The 18,395-nt window shown below is 24.3% G+C and overlaps 3 protein-coding genes across 8 annotated transcripts; 2 read left to right on the top strand and 1 right to left on the bottom strand.

Moving 5' to 3' along the window:
- Positions 1 to 215: 215 nt before the first annotated feature.
- On the top strand, positions 216 to 12,847 carry LOC107999524 (E3 SUMO-protein ligase RanBP2). 6 transcript variants are annotated; one of them, XM_062080190.1, is made up of 11 exons: positions 216 to 356; positions 441 to 512; positions 1,020 to 1,245; positions 1,307 to 1,483; positions 1,568 to 1,880; positions 1,971 to 8,431; positions 8,527 to 8,763; positions 8,835 to 9,179; positions 9,976 to 10,388; positions 10,464 to 10,589; positions 10,664 to 12,847. In XM_062080190.1, the coding sequence occupies exons 2-11, from the start codon at positions 441 to 443 to the stop codon at positions 10,715 to 10,717; spliced, it is 8,424 nt and encodes a 2,807-aa protein (XP_061936174.1). In that variant the 5' UTR covers positions 216 to 356; the 3' UTR covers positions 10,718 to 12,847. The 6 variants fall into 6 exon arrangements, 5 of the variants coding, with proteins under 5 accessions (XP_061936174.1, XP_016914912.1, XP_061936175.1 ...); XM_017059423.3 differs by having other exon boundaries at positions 253 to 512; positions 1,971 to 6,601; positions 6,725 to 8,431; XM_062080191.1 differs by having other exon boundaries at positions 253 to 512; positions 10,664 to 10,747; positions 10,854 to 12,847.
- Positions 12,848 to 13,426: 579 nt separating this feature from the next.
- LOC107999558 (3-ketoacyl-CoA thiolase, mitochondrial) lies at positions 13,427 to 16,145 on the top strand. Its single transcript, XM_017059484.3, has 8 exons — positions 13,427 to 13,602; positions 14,081 to 14,247; positions 14,344 to 14,475; positions 14,573 to 14,837; positions 14,964 to 15,139; positions 15,242 to 15,442; positions 15,520 to 15,674; positions 15,751 to 16,145. Exons 1-8 carry the CDS (start codon positions 13,584 to 13,586, stop codon positions 15,833 to 15,835), a joined length of 1,200 nt encoding a protein of 399 aa, XP_016914973.1. The 5' UTR covers positions 13,427 to 13,583; the 3' UTR covers positions 15,836 to 16,145.
- On the bottom strand, positions 15,985 to 18,315 carry LOC107999478 (odorant receptor 49b-like). Its single transcript, XM_028667515.2, has 6 exons — positions 17,721 to 18,315; positions 16,866 to 17,446; positions 16,699 to 16,798; positions 16,498 to 16,605; positions 16,268 to 16,423; positions 15,985 to 16,200 (listed from the first exon to the last, which is right to left on the bottom strand). Exons 1-6 carry the CDS (start codon positions 17,994 to 17,996, stop codon positions 16,147 to 16,149), a joined length of 1,275 nt encoding a protein of 424 aa, XP_028523316.1. The 5' UTR covers positions 17,997 to 18,315; the 3' UTR covers positions 15,985 to 16,146.
- Between the last annotated feature and the right edge of the window lie 80 nt (positions 18,316 to 18,395).

The following is an 18,395-nucleotide window of genomic DNA, read 5'->3' as shown; positions in this document are numbered from 1 at the left end:
AAACATTGTCTACTATATATTTTGTATAATTTTACACAATTTTCCATTTTTATATTGGCTGTCTGTTTTCTATTTTAAATTTTGTTAATAACTTCATATTGATTGCGATAAGTGATGTAATAATGATTTTTATAAATAACAATCTTAAATAGATATATCAAATTTAAAATATTTTATTTAATTTTGGAAAGGAATTATGATATTTTAAATATTTATTGTGAAAAGATATATTTTAAACAATTTAAAAACATATCAGAGGGCAGCACTTACTTGGGTTTTCAGATTTGGATGCAGACCGTTTGAAAGCAATTTGTACTATGGGAGAAAGTTTATCGTGGAGTTCGTTATAAATAACGGTATTTCTAATTTCATTTTAATTGAATACTGTTTATTAATTGTTTTAGTGATTATTAAAAAACGTTTTGTATTATCTTCTAAAGATGTTTCGATCGAAAAAAGATGTTGATCGACACGTGAAAGATATTTTTATTAAACTTAAAAGTTCAGAGGAGGTAAGGTTATTTTTCAAGAAAAAAATCCATATTATTAAACATTATCTAAATAATCTTTGTTAATTTTTTATATTATATATAATAATTTTTTTAAATTATAATTTTTATTTTATATGAATTTTATATGCATATTAATTTTTTATTTTTTTAAATTTATATTTTATGTGAAGTGTATAATATTAAAGACCTTGACTTGATTGTGAAAAGAATAAATATATGCACATGCATTAACCTCTATATAATAATTTAACTGTTTTTTAAGAATATTTTAAGAATGAAATAAAAAAAAAATTATTATTATTCTGCAGAACAAATTTTTATTTTATATTCCTTTAAAAATATTTTATAATTAAATATTTTATTAATAGTTATAATATTGTTTATTTATACTAATATATTTAATATATCTTTATTTCTGTTTTTATATTTATGATTAAATTAATTAATAATATAAAAATTTATATTATTAATTTTATATATATCTGAGATTTTTATTTTAATTTCAAGAAAAAACTTCGATGTTATAATATTGCAAAGTTATATTATCAAGTTGGAGACAATGAATCTGCAAAGAAGTATGTCTCTAATTATTTAGAAATAAGAGATAAATCTGCAGGGGCTCATAAATTATTAGGACAAGCTCTTGAAGGTTTGGGACAAAAGGAAGCAGCCTTTACACAATATAAAATATCCCTTGAATTAGAACCAAAGCAAGATGATCTTCTTTTAAAGGGTATAATTTATTTTAAATATTTCATATTTATTTTATAATTTATTGAAATAATATTTTTCAGTATGTGAGCTATTGTCAAGTATGGATATCAATATAGCAAATGATAAAATAAAACATTTAGTAGAAAGAGCTGATAAAAAATTTCCACATCATCCAATAGTTTTTGAGTTAAAGGAAAAATTAATAACTTTAGAAAAACCAAATGATAATGATGATGATTTAGAAAAACTTATCATATGTATGTAATACATTTTTCATTTTAGATTTATATTATTTCATATAATTTGATAAAATTTATTTGTTTCAATAAAATTATTTTTAGCTGAATTATCAGTAAGGCAAACAGATGTGAATTTACAAGTTAAGTTGCTCAAGCATTATATAGGAAATCATAGACTTGAAGATGCATATAATAAAGCTACTGGAATAGAAGCAACACATAGTCATAGAAATAATATCGTTTGGTATCAATCATTAAGTGAATTACTTATGAAATGTAAAGAAAATAAACAATCAGATTGGACATTTTGGATATTTTATATTTCGGTGTTAGAAAGATATGCAGCACTTTGCCTTAAAGAACAGGGTAACATTATTAAAAAAAGTATAACTGATGTTACACAAGCAGTATTTAAGTAAGTATATATATATATATATATATATATGATAAGAATTTTATTTATTGTATTTAATATTGTTGAATTAAACTATTTTTTATATTGCAGTTTTGATCAAAGTTTATTTGAATTTAAATCAAAAAATTTTTCTAATCATCCTGCTTTTATTGAACATATGTTATTACATATGTGGGGTCAGTTACATTTTCATTTAGCATGTTTAATTTTACGAAAAATTAAAGCTGGAGAAGACAGTTGGTCTGAAGCAGGAAGATTATGTGGACCTCTTTTATTGACTGCATTACATGTAACACCTATAGATCCTACTGCTGTATGGACTATGCATTTGAAGGATAGACTAAAGAATCAAACACATATATGGTATAGAGAAGGATCATATAGGTGTAGCCAAGCTGGTCATGTACTTCAAGATTATGCTCGAGATAATACTAAAAAATTGCTAGATAAAATTGATAAATTTTGTACAAGTTCATGGCGAGAACGAATATATCAAAGAATCTTTATTGGACGATTATATCAAGATGGTAAAAAAACATCATTTTTCACAAACTCTTTAATTTCAAATCCACCTTTACGTCTATGTTCGTATAATGAATTAAAACGATTTGATGAAATATCCGAAGAAGCGTGGCCAGATTCATTACATCATCAAGTTTGGCTTGGTTTAAGAGCTCGGCCTCAGGGTTCACAAAATAAAAATAATGGGCTTCATCCAAATCAAACATCACATGTCTTTTGTGAATTACAATTTTCTGTTTATAATTTGCATCAAGCAGCTCCTGATAGTTTAAGTCGTCTTGATATTGATGCATTTTTAAATGCTGCTATCTGCACTTCTTCAATAATTGAAGAACAACATAGTGGACTTTTGAATCCTGAAAAATTACCTACATTACCAGCAGATCTTACTAATACACTTTGTACTTGTGCACAAGAACAGTGGTGGTCATATGCTTATAAAGTATATTCTATGGATAAACAAAAGCCACTTGATGATGATCTTGGAGAATTGAGATTAGAATTACAAAGAGGTTTAGAAGTAGTTCGTTGTTTAGGAAATCATGGATTACATCCTGTTCTTTTAGTTCATTTAGCAAGAATATTTCATCATAGGGCAGAAACACTAAAAGAAATAAATCAAGAAAATAGTGATATACCATATTTAGAAGCACGATCTGAAATGTATTGGTCAGCTGCAATTCCGCTTCTCGAAAGATTACAAAATAATCAAGTTATTCGTGTAACTAATTCCAAATTTTTTAATTATCAAGGAAAAGATATGAATAATGCAGAATTAATTAAAGCTTTAGAAGAAGGTAAATTGCTTTTAGCTCAACGATTCGTACGTAGCAAACAATATGAAAAAGCAATAAATGCTCTACAAGCATTGAAATGCCCAGAAGCATCATTTCAACAAGGTCAAATGTATGAAAAACTTGCAGATGAAATTATAAGTTCTATACCTAAGGAAAATTTAACATCTGAAATGAGATCACAACATATAATTATGCTTTCAAAAGCAAGGGAATGTTTCTATTTAACATTGGATCGCTTGCGTAGTCCAGAAACAAATCCAAAACATCCTTTGAATTCTGAACTTTCTACATATATTGCCGATATTGAAAATAAATTGAAAAGAATTGATCCAGATCTATCACGAGGTGATTTAAGTAGAAATGAGTGCGATGGTATGTCGGATGAAAGTTATTCATCTGCTCATAGTGCTGTTGATCAAGCAGTTACAAAAATAGCATTACCAACATTAACGGGATTAAATGCTTCAGTTAATGTCTTGAGTACACCACAAAAAAATATTCATCGTACACCAAAACAATCTAGTACTCCTTATAAACTACAACATCAAGATATATTGGATTTATCACGGAATCGTTCTGAAGCACGTCCAAGTCCTGAACGACTTGATGCCCAGATTCGTGCCATAAATCAAATGATTCATTCAAAAGATAATATGATACAATCTATAGCAGAGCAAACTAAAACTATATTGGAATTAAATAAAACGGTAATGGAAATAGTAGAAAGACTTGCAAAAGAAATGACAGAATTACGAAAAGAAATTCAGAAACAACGCACTCAAACAGTAAATGTTAATCCCAATTTAGAAGAAGATTTATGTATTTTAAGTGAAGATGATTATAATGATTTGAATTATAATGCAAATCAATCAGGTGCATCTTCAATATCTGGAAATATGTTTCAATCTTCTCACAGACACCCATATTCTCATTTAGTATATCCTTCAGCTACTTTTCAAGGATATTATCCAACAGGAATGTCATTTAATGATCCAAATGCACAAGCTATTCCTTCTCTATATCCTCCAAATATTTATTCAATGCCAGTTTTATATCCTAATACAAGATCAAAAATACCTGAAAATATTCTTCAACAAAGTTTGTTTATGCCACCAACAAATCAACCATTGCAAATTCCATTGCAAAAATTAGAAACATCTAAACCAGAATCAACCATAAAAGATGCTCCTGTAAATAAAATTCCACCAGTCAATGTTGCTATTACCACTTCTGATACACTTCCAACTACAGTACCAATTGTACAACCAACACTTAGTGTAACAATTCCTCCACATTTCAGACAAGCAAGTTCTTCTACACCAGTCACTACAGAACAATCTGCTCCACATTGTTATCAAATTTCTATGCCTTCCCAAGCCACTATACCAACCACAGTAAACTTACCACCTCTATCAAATACTTTTACAACTACTCCAGCAAATCTTTCTACATCAGAAACATCAAAACAAAATACTACCATTTGTTCAACTGGATCTTCAAATAGTTCAGATCATGAACATGATCCAATACCAGATTTTGTTCCTGTTATACCATTACCTGCAGAAATTAAAGTTACTACTGGAGAAGAAGGACAAGAGACACTATTTTGTGCAAGAGCTAAACTTTATCGTTTTGTAGATAATGAATGGAAAGAACGTGGTATAGGTAATGTTAAACTATTAAAGAACGAAGAAGGAAAAGTTCGTTTACTTATGCGCAGGGAACAAGTATTAAAAGTATGTGCAAATCATTATCTTGTACCAGATATGGAATTAACTGCTAAATCAAATAATGAAAAAGCATGGTTTTGGGTTGCACATGACTTTGCAGATGGAGAATTAAAATTAGAGAAATTTTGTATTAGATTTAAAACTGTGGAAGAAGGTATTTCTTTCAAGGAACATTTTGATAAAGCTAAAGCAAGTCTTAGTTTTGAAAAAATAAAAGTTGAAAATGTTGATAAAACATCAAATAAAGACAATATTACAATAAATAAAAAAACAGAAAAAACAAAATCAGAACAAAAAATTACAGAACAAACACCATTTATTGGTGGACAAACTATTCAAAAACCTATTGATGTGACTGCAGATTCTAAATCTACAGATTCTATTATATCAGAAAAATTACAAAATAATATAACTCCAACAGTTATTGGTGGATTTTCATTTTCGTCAACACCAATTATTCAAAAAGCAATTACTACAGAATCTTCAAAAATTTCTACTAAATCAGAAATTAGTCCTTTTGCTGGTTTCACATTTAACAAAACTGTTACAAATGCAGAAAACTTTATAACTACAACACAAAAAAGCACGACCATAGGAACAACAACCACATCACAGTTTACATTTTCATTTACAAAAACAAATACTACATCTTTGCAATCAGGTACAACTACAACAGTATCAACAGTACCAAGTAGTATTCATAGCACATCGATTTCGTCTTCTCAACCCAATAATACTACTAGTACTAATGAAAATATTTCTGCTAATACTTCTCAATTTTCACTTAGAAGACCCCATGCTCCTGCACCAGGTGCAAGTATTTCAACATCTACTATTGTTGGTATTCAAGATACAGAGAAATCTGCTTTACAAACTGAATATGAAGAAATTTTATTTAATGCAAAAATTAGTCTTCAATATTATAATAATGATAATAAACAATGGGAAAATAGAGCTATTGGACAAATGAAGATTTTATGGAATTCAAAAACAAATAAAATTCGTTTATTAATGATAGACGAAAATAATTTAAAAATTTTTTATAATTACAATGTTTTTGCTAAAATGTTATTTACTTATAAAAGTAACAGTACAGTAGTCAATTGGAATATACATTGTGGATCAGATAATAAAACAGGAATGTTTGCAGCAACATTTAAAACTTCCAATCAGGCATCTCAATTTTATAATATAATTACCAGTAATCAGCAAAAGATGGTAAAAGATTGTATTATTGCTGAAAATTTGATAAAACTAGAAACTATTCAAGTACAAACACACAAATCAGAGAATTCTTTATCTGAAATGTTTAAACCACCAGAAGGTTCATGGGAATGTAATGGTTGTTACATAAGAAATAATGTATCAGATGTAAAATGTATAGCTTGCGAAAAATCACGTTTTTCTGAATCTGATGAATCGATTATTTCAAGCATTCCTTCTAATCAAGTATCTCTTTCGCAAATATCTAAACCATCTACTGGTTCATGGAAATGTAAATGTTGTAATATATTTAATGCAGCTGAAAGTAATTATTGCGTCACATGTGATTCACCAAAAGATCCTTCTCTTCCACCAAAACCAAAAATTGATGGTTTTCAGATAAATTCAAATTCTTCTGGTATTACATCTACGTTTACTTTTGGTATTCCACAAGATACGGCTAAAAAAGGTACAAATGTATTTTCATTTCGTTTACCTACCTCTAATGATGTTTCTAAATCTGTATCAGTAGTTACAAAATCTGATGCAAAAACAGACGCATCAAATGCAAAATTTGTTTTTGGTACACCAGGAAAATCGTTTGGATTCAATTTTGTGACTAAGTCATCTCCAACAAAATCCGGTGGCGAAGAAAATAGCGAGGAGGAAGTAGTGGAAAATGATGATATTCATTTTTCACCAACAATTCCATTACCAGATAAAATCGAAGTAAAAACAGGCGAAGAAGAAGAAGAAGTTCTTTATAGTCATAGAGCAAAATTATTTAGATATAATAAACCTGCAAATGAATGGAAAGAACGTGGCATAGGAGATATAAAATTATTACGACATAATGAAACAGGCAAGCTGAGACTAGTAATGAGACGAGAACAAATATTAAAATTATGTTTAAATCATTTTGTACTTCCAAATTTTGAATTAAATTCAAAAGATGAAAGAACATGGATATGGAATGCTGCTGATTATAGTGAAGGAGAAATAGAACCTACTCTTTTTGCATGTCGCTTTAAAACATCTGATATTGCAAATAATTTTAAAGAAATAATTGATGAATCAAAAAAAGCACTTCCACCTATTGAAAAAACAAATGATACAAAAATAGAAACATTTACCGAAGTATCTTCTATACAAGATATTGAAGTTGTGTATGAGATGAAAGTAACACCTGAAGAAAAACAAGCTGCATTAAAATTACAACTTCCAAAAAATTTTTATGCATATAAACAAAAACCAGATTGTCCTGGATGTAGAGGTTGTAAAGAATCAAAACTATCATTATTCACAGATGAAAGTTCTGAAAAAACATCAAAAATGCTTGCAGAGAATCGAAAGTCTCTAACTACTACATCTACAATACAATCCCTTCCAAAATCTACTACATTTAGTACTTCATCTAATGAAGTTACAACTGTTCAAACACCTATTTCAAGTACTAATACAATTGTTTCTTCTATTTTTAAACCTAGCTTATATGGTACAAACACATTACAATTTACAACAAATTCTATTTCTACAACTACATCAACTATATCTTTCGGAAATGTTGATTCTACTACATCAAGTGATAAAAAAACAGGATTTTCTTTTATAATGCCTCAAATTTCATCTAATGAAATACAAAAATCTATAATAGATAAACAAAATATTTCAATATCTGAAAATTTAAAAATTTGTAGTCCTATTACTTCACAAACACAAGTAACATCGACTACTTGTGCTACATCTTTTTCTTTTATGACATCAACATCTACAATGCCCACATCATCTATATTTGGAATGGCTAAATTAGACAATACAGGAAAAAATATTTTTGGCGGAATATCAAAAAAAGATTCTTCTTCATTACTTAAACCTAGTTCCATTAATGTTTGTACAAATTCTGAATTAATATTTTCAAATAATTTCAATACTCAACCAAAAACTATTACAAATACTACAATTACATCTGTACTTAGTAATGCTACACCTATTTTTGGATCTTCTGCATTAAAAGCTAATTCAGAAAACACAAATACAGGTTCGCTTGAAGTATCTGTCAAATCTACCAATTCAGTATTTCCTAATACATCTGTACCATTTTCCTATAATTTATTTTCTGGTGTACGTACAAATACATCATCTTTTACAATTTCAAATCCTGTGACAACTAATGCTTTTGAAACAATAACACCTACAACAAGTGACAGTCAGAAAGAGAGTGATGTTGCTTTTCTTCCAATGACGGATCTATCTTTTTCAACTCTAGCAGCTAAAAGTTCTCAATCAGCATTTAAAATAGGTATATTTTTTTATATTACCATTTTTATAAAATTAAAAAATTTTTAACAATATATATTAATAAAATTATTATATATATATATTTCTTTTTCATAGATCCAAATTTTTCCTTTGCTGGAGCTGGAACAGCTGTATTTGGTTCAAAATCAAATACAATTACTAACAAATGTACAGAAAAATCAAAAGAAATTATGGTAGAAAAAAAAGATGAAGATGAAGAGGAAGATGATCAAGTTGATGAAAATGATCATGATTATGATCCTCATTTTGAGCCTATTATACCCATGCCTGATATTGTTGAAGTACATACTGGAGAAGAAGAAGAAGAAAAAAGTATTACTTAAAATAATTATCTATAAAGAAAAAAATAAATGTGTTTTTAATTGATTATATATTTATTTCAGTATTTAGTGAAAGAGCTAAATTATACAGATACGATTCTGACACACGTGAATGGAAAGAAAGAGGTGTTGGAGAAATGAAAATCTTACATCATGCAAAATATAATCGTTACAGATTACTATTACGTCGAGATCAGGTTTATAAAGTAGTATGTAATTTTTTACTTACTCCAGACATCACCTTTAGTAGACTTCGCACGTCGGATCGTGCTTGGATGTGGGCAGGCATGAATCATGCTGAAGAACAACCATGTTTAGAGAGCTTATCAGTTAAATTTAAATCTCCAGTACTGGCAACAAAATTCAAGGATACAATTGACAAAATTCAACAAACACTAAGTGAAAGCCGTAAGGAATAAGATGAAAGTCTCTTGTTTATAATGCTTTCCTTAGTTTATAACCCTTGCTTTTGGCTGCATGGTACATGTATATCTGTTATGTGTTATATGCATACTATACAAAATATGTATTATTTTGTTATTAAACATATTAAGTTAGCTTTATTTATACTCATAAAATATAATATTATTTAAGAAAATACAATTAAGAATTAAGTTTTGAGAGACGATCGTAAAGAGATCAATTCTAAAAAATTGTTATTTTAAAAGTTTTGTTCCAAAAATATTTTTGATATATTATGTATTATAAATTTAATTGTGATATGTGTAATTTTATGAAATCATATTTAATTTTACTTTTTATATTTCTAATCTTAAAAAAAAAAAAAAAAAAAAAAAAAAAGCGCAAGATATAATATATAACTATGACTACTTTACATTTTATAATAAATAAAGTTTCATTACTAAGTTAATGTATATTTTATTAATGAGTGTGAATTTTTTTCTTATTAATGATTTTCGAATATTTATATTAATAACATATCTTGTACAAGTACATGCTTTAGTATTATAATACTGAATAAAATGGTATAATATGAAACATAATTTGAATTTTGTTCATCAATTAAAATAAAAATTTGCCTCTAATTTAAACGTATTAAACATGTCAAAATACATATATGTATATTATTCTATATATTTTTATAATTTTATAACATAATTACTTTATATCATCTTTTTGCTTGCTTATATTAATTATTAAAATCGCAATTGAAATAAAGATTATATTTTTTATATAAATATAGGGGAAAAAAATGTAAAAGATAGTCCAATAATAGAAGAACATGGAGATGAAGAAAATGAAGATGAAGACTGTGAGGAAGTAGGTGCAGTAGATGATATAAAAGAAGAAGATGAAGATGATGATGATGATGATGATGATGATGATGAAGATGAAGATGATGATGAAGATGATGATGATGATGATGATGATGAAGATGATGATGATGATGATGATGATCAAAACTCTATAACTTTTGAAAAAAGAGCAACTTTGCTCACTAGGATAAATAAAGATAGTCAATGGGAACCTGTAGCATTAGGAAATTTAATTATTTATTATGATTCTAATATTTTTGGTGAAAGAATAATATTAAAAGCAGATAAAACAGATGAAATTGTAAGCAATACAATTATTAGTATGAATACTAAGATGGAGGTAAAAAAATATAAATATAATATTAAATAATAATTTAATTGGTATCAAACTAATAATAATTCTTTTTTTATCAAGGTTAATGAAAAAGAATGTGTTTGGACAGCAATCGATTATGCTTTAACACCACCAACAAAACGTACTTTATGTGCCGTTTTTTCATCAGTTCATGTTGCACGGGAAATGCACAAACATTTTCAAGAAGTAAGTAAAAATCTCATATAGAATATGAAAAGATTATAAAAATTAATTATAAAAATTAATTATTAATTTAATAGGGAGTAGAATATGCATACCAAGCAGACATCAGTGAACCATTTTATGAAGAGTAAAATAAAATGATCCCTCATTTTTCTTATAAGAAAGTATTGTATCTCTTATTCTCCTGTAAACATATAAACCATATTTAATTTTAGTTTAATTTTAATTTATAAGATAAATAATTTCAATTCCATCTATTTTTATAGGTGTAATTGTGTAATAAATAATTGTACAAATTATTTAAGAATTTACAAAGGCAAGTAAATTTTCGTCAATTTTGATGCATTTTGCTTATAAAAATTTCTTGTTAAAATAGATCAAAATACTTGGTTAATATAATAATTGTGTATCTAACAATAAATTCGAATTTAACATGTGATATAGAACTTTATTGATATTTATAAAATTATTTATTACAATAAACGTGCGTGCATGTCTTAAGATTTAATTTCATTTAATATTTTTTAAAAAATGGAATTTTATCTATAGAAATAAATAACAAAGTCGCTTTTTAAGATATTTATTATTATTGTGATCATTTGTATTCTTAACTGGTATTTCATAATTTACTTTTAAAATATATCATAAATAATATATGAAATAATATTGTATGTAACTTAATAAAATAATTTGCTATTAACTGGATCAATATAGGAATAAGAAATTTTTTTCTTTTTTCATCATTTTAGTATTATAACAATCTTATTTTGATTCTATCATAAAAATTGTAATTATTAATAAAATACATTTTGTTTTTAAATTAAATAAAAGAATTTAATATCAATGACATCATCTCGTAGATGGACGTTGCAAGTTTCGATTTTTTAGTAGAAACAGAAAAAAGTATTTATTATCATAGATAACAAGAGCAATATTACACAAAAAAGATAAAGAAAACATGTCAATTTTGATTACGCAGTTTTTAATTCTCTTACTGTCGGAAATGCAATATTGAAAATTAATTATTAATTTTGTAATAAATAAAAATTTTTATACTTTTAAGCTTGCAAAATTTTAAATTTCAAAATAGAAAATAATTTTCTCGAATAAATTTTAACAAGAAATAGTTAATTAATTATATATCAATAATTATCAAAAAGATTGCCTTAATTGCAAATTATTACTCTGTAATCGAATATTACTTGTTATATGTACATATATATATATTAATTCTGATTTATGATACACTTTGGAAATATCATACACATCAACAACTAATTCGTTAACTGGAAATTTTGGAAATAATTTTAAATCTTTTTTCTTTATAATTTTGTTATGATTTTGTTAATAAATTTAATAAAAAATATTGGTCAATTACAAACCGCGTAACCTAATTGAATTACGATGATAGTGTTAGCTATATGCTACTAATTGAGCATGAATAAGTCAATGTTGAAAAAATATATCATGATAAATATTTTTTTATCATATTTTTTTTATTAATAAAAAATTATATCACAAATCATATCATGAATAAATTATAATATTCAACATATTTTCTTTGACATATATTGTTTAATGTTTTCATACATACGTCTTTAAAAACATATAACTTGATATTATAAATTTTTATAATAATATTTTTTAGATCTTATTTGTCTTATTTATAGATAAATGAATAACGGTTTCTATTCCAAATATTGCTGCAATAAAAACAAAACATTTCAAATTTTATAATTTTTTTGATTTTAGAAATAACTTATGTTTTAAAAAACGTGGTTTGCGTTCGAACTTACGTAATTCATCGACAAAAATCTTAAGCTATATGATCTTTTCTTTTTTGAACACGTATACGATTTTTTTCTTTGATTTATTTCTATTTGTCGAATTCTTATTGATAAGAACAATGATGATCTTCTCTTTCACTCTTTCTTTGATAGATCATATAGATTTATTTGATTTCTGATGATTAGGATAATAATATTAATTGATCAATAAATTGTTGATTTAGTTGAAAGTCACATCTTGATATTTCTAAATTGATATTTCTTTTGGATATAATTGCTTTTCTCATTGAATATTCACCAATATTTTGTATAATAATTAATGTATATTATATAATGTATAATAATAATGTATAATAATAGTTGGTTTATCAATTGCATATTATTTGCATTATCTGCATATTGTAATAATTATAATTGTATATTATTTACATTATAATAATATTTCAATAAAAAATATAAAAATGTTGAGCAAAATAGTTTGTGAAGATTCTAAATTAAATTAACTAGTAAACTATTTTGGATTCGTTTTTTAATATTTTAATAAAAAGAACATTTTTGCAATCTATATGATTCTTTGAGATTTTGCAATAAGTATTATATAATGCAATAAAAAGAACTTTGAAAATCTATATACAAAATCTATTTAACAAAATCATTTTTGTGCAAAAATTATTTATAAACCTCTATCGATTCAAAAATGTAGAATTAATGTCATGAAACTTATTTTTTATATATATATATTTTTCCTCATATTCTATCTTGAAGATATATAATATATAATAATAATGACTTACTAATCTTTGATCTTTCACTAATGAGAGAGTTATTAAAATGTATTGGTGGATATGGAATTATCTAGAGTAAATATCTAAAGTTATCCCCACTCAAAGAAAAAAAGATTTCTTTTATATTACGAAATATTAGGATATACATATAATATTTCAATTTTTTGTTCTCTTTTTTTTTCGTTGATTATTTTTTTCTATTCTATATTTTTTAAAGTAAACTTACATACATACGAAGTAAACTTTGAAGTTTAAACTTTGATCATATTGTAATTTCTATTCTATTTATAGGCGAGCACAGTTTAAAATTTGTTCAGTTAAAAAGTTTATTGTATCATTTAATTTTTAATATATTTGAAATATTTTGTTTATTATTGAATTTTTTATTTTAAATTTATTTTAATTATAAAATATTTTATTTCACAATGTCTCTCGTAACAAAAGGTAAAATAATAGTTTTAAATATTCTATTCTAAATATTTTATTAATTATTATTATTATTTATTTAGAAAAATAGAAAATATTTTATTAAGTTATATATCAAAATTTTAATTTTTTGTTCTCTTTTTTTTCATTGATTATTTTTTTCTGTTCTATATTTCGTAAAATATGAAGTAAATTTCGAAGTTTAAACTTTGATCATATTGTAATTTCTATTTTATTCATAGCGAAATAAACTCAGTTTAAAATTTGTTTAGTTAAAAAGTTTATCGTGCAATCATAAAAATATAAAATAAAAAAGAAAATTAGTAATAGAAAGAATAAGTTATATATTAAAAAATTTTAATTAAATTTGTAAATATTATAAATATAAATTTTTTATAATAAAAAAGAATATTTTAATGTCAAGTCATAATTATAAGTATTTTAATTAAATTTATAAAAAAATTATATGTTAAAATTATAATTTTTTTTTCCATAGGAATATTTATTGTAGCTGCAAAGCGTACTCCATTTGGCTCATTTGGTGGTAAATTTACAAATAAAAGTGCAACTGATTTATCAGTAATTGCTGCTAAATCTGCTTTGCAATCTGCAAAGTTAAATCCTGAAAAAATAGATAATGTTATTTTTGGACATGTATTACCAGTATGTATAGTTAAACAATTTTTATATATTTTTATAAAAATATATTATTATTATTTATATTTCATATTTTTCATAATATTTATAATTATTTACAAGATATCATCAAATGATGGAGGTTTTTTAACACGTCATGTTGCATTAAAATCTGGTATACCATTAGAAAAACCAGCATTTTCATTAAATAGATTATGTGGCTCTGGATTTCAATCAATTGTCAGTGGTGCACAGGTAGATTTATTCACAATATGATATTAAAAAATTAAAATAAAATTAATTCATGCTAAACATTATACAAACATGTGAGACAATTCATTATTATTTTTAGAGTATTTTATTAGGAGAATCTAAGATAGTTTTAACAGGAGGAGTAGAAAACATGAGTCAAGTTCCATTTGCTGTAAGAAATATTCGATTTGGTACAACTTTAGGACAAAAATATCACTTTGAAGATGTTTTATGGCTTGGATTATTAGATAGTTATTGCAATTTAAGTATGGGTGAAACTGCAGAAAAACTTGGATCACAATATAATTTAAAAAGACAAGAAGTAGATGAATTTGCTTTAAGGAGTCAACAATTATGGAAAGCTGGTAAATATAATTTTTTATATTAATATATATATTAAATTTATATTTATTATTAATTTATATTATATTTAAATTATTTAAATCATCATTACATATGAATAGAAACATTAAAATTGAATATTATTTCAGCTAATGATGCTGGTCGTTTTAATGAGGAGATTGTACCTGTTACAATAACTGTGAAAAAGCAAGATATTATTGTTAATACAGATGAACATCCACGGCCTCAAACGACTCTTCAACATTTAACTAAATTACCTACTATTTTTAAGAAAGATGGTTTAGTTACAGCAGGATCTTCATCTGTATGTTGAAACATATTTTATTATTTAAAGTTAATTAAATATATGGATATTTCATGATAGTTCATGTTTCGTGTTTTCTAAATATATAATTTTATTTCATAGGGTATTTCTGATGGTGCCGGAGTTATTATTTTAGCAAGCGAAGAAGTTATTAAAACAGAACAACTTACACCATTGGCACGTTTGGTGGGATATAGTATTGTAGGTGTAGAACCTAGTATTATGGGAATTGGTCCAGTTCCAGCTATACAAAAACTACTAAAAATTACAAATAAAACTTTAAATGATATTGAACTTATCGAGGTAAGTAAAAATTTTAAATATCATTTTATTGTATAAAAATATTAAGTATAAAAATTAAACATTTATTCATTTATTAGATTAATGAAGCATTTGGAACTCAAACATTGGCATGTGCTAAAGATTTGAAATTGGATATTAATAAATTAAATGTTGATGGTGGAGCTATTGCTCTCGGACATCCATTGGCTGCATCTGGTAGTAGAATTACTGCACATTTAGTACATGAATTAAGGTATGTAAATATAAAAGATATAAAAATACATTTAAAATAAAATAAGAAAAAATATATTTTATATATATACTTGCAGAAGAAGAAAAACTGGAAGCTTAGGAATTGGTTCTGCTTGCATTGGTGGAGGTCAAGGAATAGCTTTGATGATAGAAGCACTTTAATCATTGATGATTTGATATAATCATTAATATATATATATATATATATATATATATATATATATATTATATTATATTATATATATATATTATATATATATATTATATATATATTATTAATATATATTTTTAGAAATTTTAAAGATATCGAAAATTTTCTATTTTTATATTGTCATATATTACATATTAAATACTTGTTAAATTTTTATATTTTATTGAATAATATTGAATATATATATTGAATTATTATAAAATTTTTTTATGTTTATTGAATAAAAATTTTGAATAAATATTTTATATAATTAATAGCAAATTTAAGTAGTAAAAGTTTTTAAAAGAGTAAAAATAGAATATGATGTACGTAGAATCTAAAAAGTTATTAATAAATTAAAAAAAATTATAATATAATAAAAAAAAATATATATATATACATACTAAGAGAAAATTTTGTAAAGATAATTCCATAATTTTTCCAACAATTATAATAAGAGGTATTTGAGTTCTTATCATTATAATGAGTAAAGCATAATTAAAATTTTTATTATTACTCCACCAATTATTTTTATAGGCAGATAAACATATTTTCATGCTCTGAAAAATATATTTTTTGATAAAATTATTTGCAATTAAAGCTTTGCTGCAATTATATACTGCAACATACATACATGAAGATACAGTTCATTTCCATGCCAGCAATAAATGAAGATTTGATATATCATACAACATATATAGAGTAATGAACCAAAAAATTCAGGTGTAATATAATTTTTTATCTGTAAATATAATATATACAAAATATGATTATATAATTGAAAAAAATTCATAAAATAAAAATATAAAAATTATAATTAATAAGCAAAATTTACCTGTGATAGATTGAATGCTGCTAAACAAACAATAATGCAATTTATAAAAAGTTGAAAAAATATTATAATACCAAATATATCTTGGATCTGTTTTGTAAAACTGAAAATATATAATAATTTATATATAAATTAAAAAATAAATATTATCCTTTATTTGAAATACTTACTCAAATATTATAATACTGTGTTTAACACAATGTTTCAAATTTTCATAAAATTTATTATAAATTTTTGAAGGAAATTTTTCAATATTAATATTTTTTATATTAATATTATTATTTCCAGTAATACGTTTTTTTATTAAAATTGAAGATTCTACTGATTCTACTGTATAATGTATTGAAGATATATTATAACTTAAAATCGTTAGTTGACAACAGGCAATTATTATAAAACCTGTTATAAGAGTATCTATTGCTATATTGTTAATGCAATTTATGAGGATAACTAGCACTTGATGTAACCAAGCAATTTCGAAAATTGGTGTAGATGTTACATTATAAGGATACCATCCTGCTATTGGTAATTGTTTGGATTTTCCACTAAATACACTTTGTAATGGTATACAACTATAAGAAAATATAGATATGCTCGCAAAACCTTGATAAGCTATATGATGAAAAATTCCTTGCCAATTATAATATGATATAATATGTTTATATTTATCGTTATCTCGATTAAATATTTCACTGTTTGTTATATCTACAAGATTTTTGATACGTTTATATCGACAAATAATATAAATTACCTATATGTAAAACCAAAAAGAATATCATATATCTAATAACATATATTTAATAAAATATATTTACTTATAAAATATATATTTATTATATATGTATAAAAAGAACAATTTTAATTTTTTTATATTTAATAATATATAATTAATAATTATTTGCTTATATATATTATCATAAAATGTAGTTTTAATTATTACGATTTTGTATAATAAAATTTTTTATAATAAAATTAATATGATTGTATAATTATTATAATAATTATACATATAAAATTATACTTACTTTTGCAGCGTACGTAGAATTTGTCATAAGAATAGTTAAACCAGTCATCACTATTTCTATCTTTCCCCAATTTATAATAATATATATGATTTCACTAACAATGATAATGCCTATTAAAAATATTAAACTACAAATTGTATATAAATTATACAAATATTTATATTTGACACGATCAGGCCATAAACCAACATAATAAATAATAGATAAACTATTTTGCAAATGTTTATTAGAATTAATTTTTTTTAATTTAATTTGTTTTTCCAAATGATTAGTCATTTTCCTAAATACATCAATCGTGTAAGTTCAGCTTCGAAATTTATGTTTGAACTGAAAATGTTATCTACGTTTCTATCAATTTCTCTTTTGCTAAAGGAATTCTAATATTTACATCGTAATATGATAAATTGTAACATTTAATTAGAAGATTCTCAAGATTATAGGACGATTTTACGATGGTCTATAATCATATTAAGTACTTCCTCGTATTCATATTTAATTAAACTATATTTGAAAGGGACAGTTTCTCCTACTATAATCATTTATAATATGAAGTTATATTGTTGGACTTATATCATTACTTTATGTACAATATTATTATATTTTTTTATTATTTAATCGATTAAATATATTTCATAATAAAATAAAATAAAATATTACAAATTTTTAGAAATTTAA

This window comes from Apis cerana, linkage group LG10 (assembly GCF_029169275.1).
Source record: "Apis cerana isolate GH-2021 linkage group LG10, AcerK_1.0, whole genome shotgun sequence".
NCBI lineage: Eukaryota > Metazoa > Arthropoda > Insecta > Hymenoptera > Apidae > Apis > Apis cerana.
Note: the sequence above shows the minus strand (reverse complement) of the source record. Positions and strands in the feature narration are given on the sequence as shown.

Excerpts from the sequence above, each read along its gene's own strand:
- LOC107999524 (XM_062080190.1), top strand. The coding sequence starts at position 441 with ATGTTTCGATCGAAAAAAGATGTTGATCGACACGTGAAAGATATTTTT. Across the intron at positions 1,881-1,970 it reads GTTACACAAGCAGTATTTAA|TTTTGATCAAAGTTTATTTG; the intron begins GTAAGTATATAT and ends TTTATATTGCAG. Across the intron at positions 9,180-9,975 it reads ACAAACACTAAGTGAAAGCC|GGGAAAAAAATGTAAAAGAT; the intron begins GTAAGGAATAAG and ends ATATAAATATAG.
- LOC107999558 (XM_017059484.3), top strand. Across the intron at positions 15,140-15,241 it reads TTACAGCAGGATCTTCATCT|GGTATTTCTGATGGTGCCGG; the intron begins GTATGTTGAAAC and ends TTTATTTCATAG. Across the intron at positions 15,675-15,750 it reads CATTTAGTACATGAATTAAG|AAGAAGAAAAACTGGAAGCT; the intron begins GTATGTAAATAT and ends ATATACTTGCAG.
- LOC107999478 (XM_028667515.2), bottom strand. The coding sequence starts at position 17,996 with ATGACTAATCATTTGGAAAAACAAATTAAATTAAAAAAAATTAATTCT. Across the intron at positions 17,447-17,720 it reads ATTCTACGTACGCTGCAAAA|GTAATTTATATTATTTGTCG; the intron begins GTAAGTATAATT and ends TTTTACATATAG. Across the intron at positions 16,424-16,497 it reads GAAATGAACTGTATCTTCAT|AGCATGAAAATATGTTTATC; the intron begins GTATGTATGTTG and ends TATATTTTTCAG.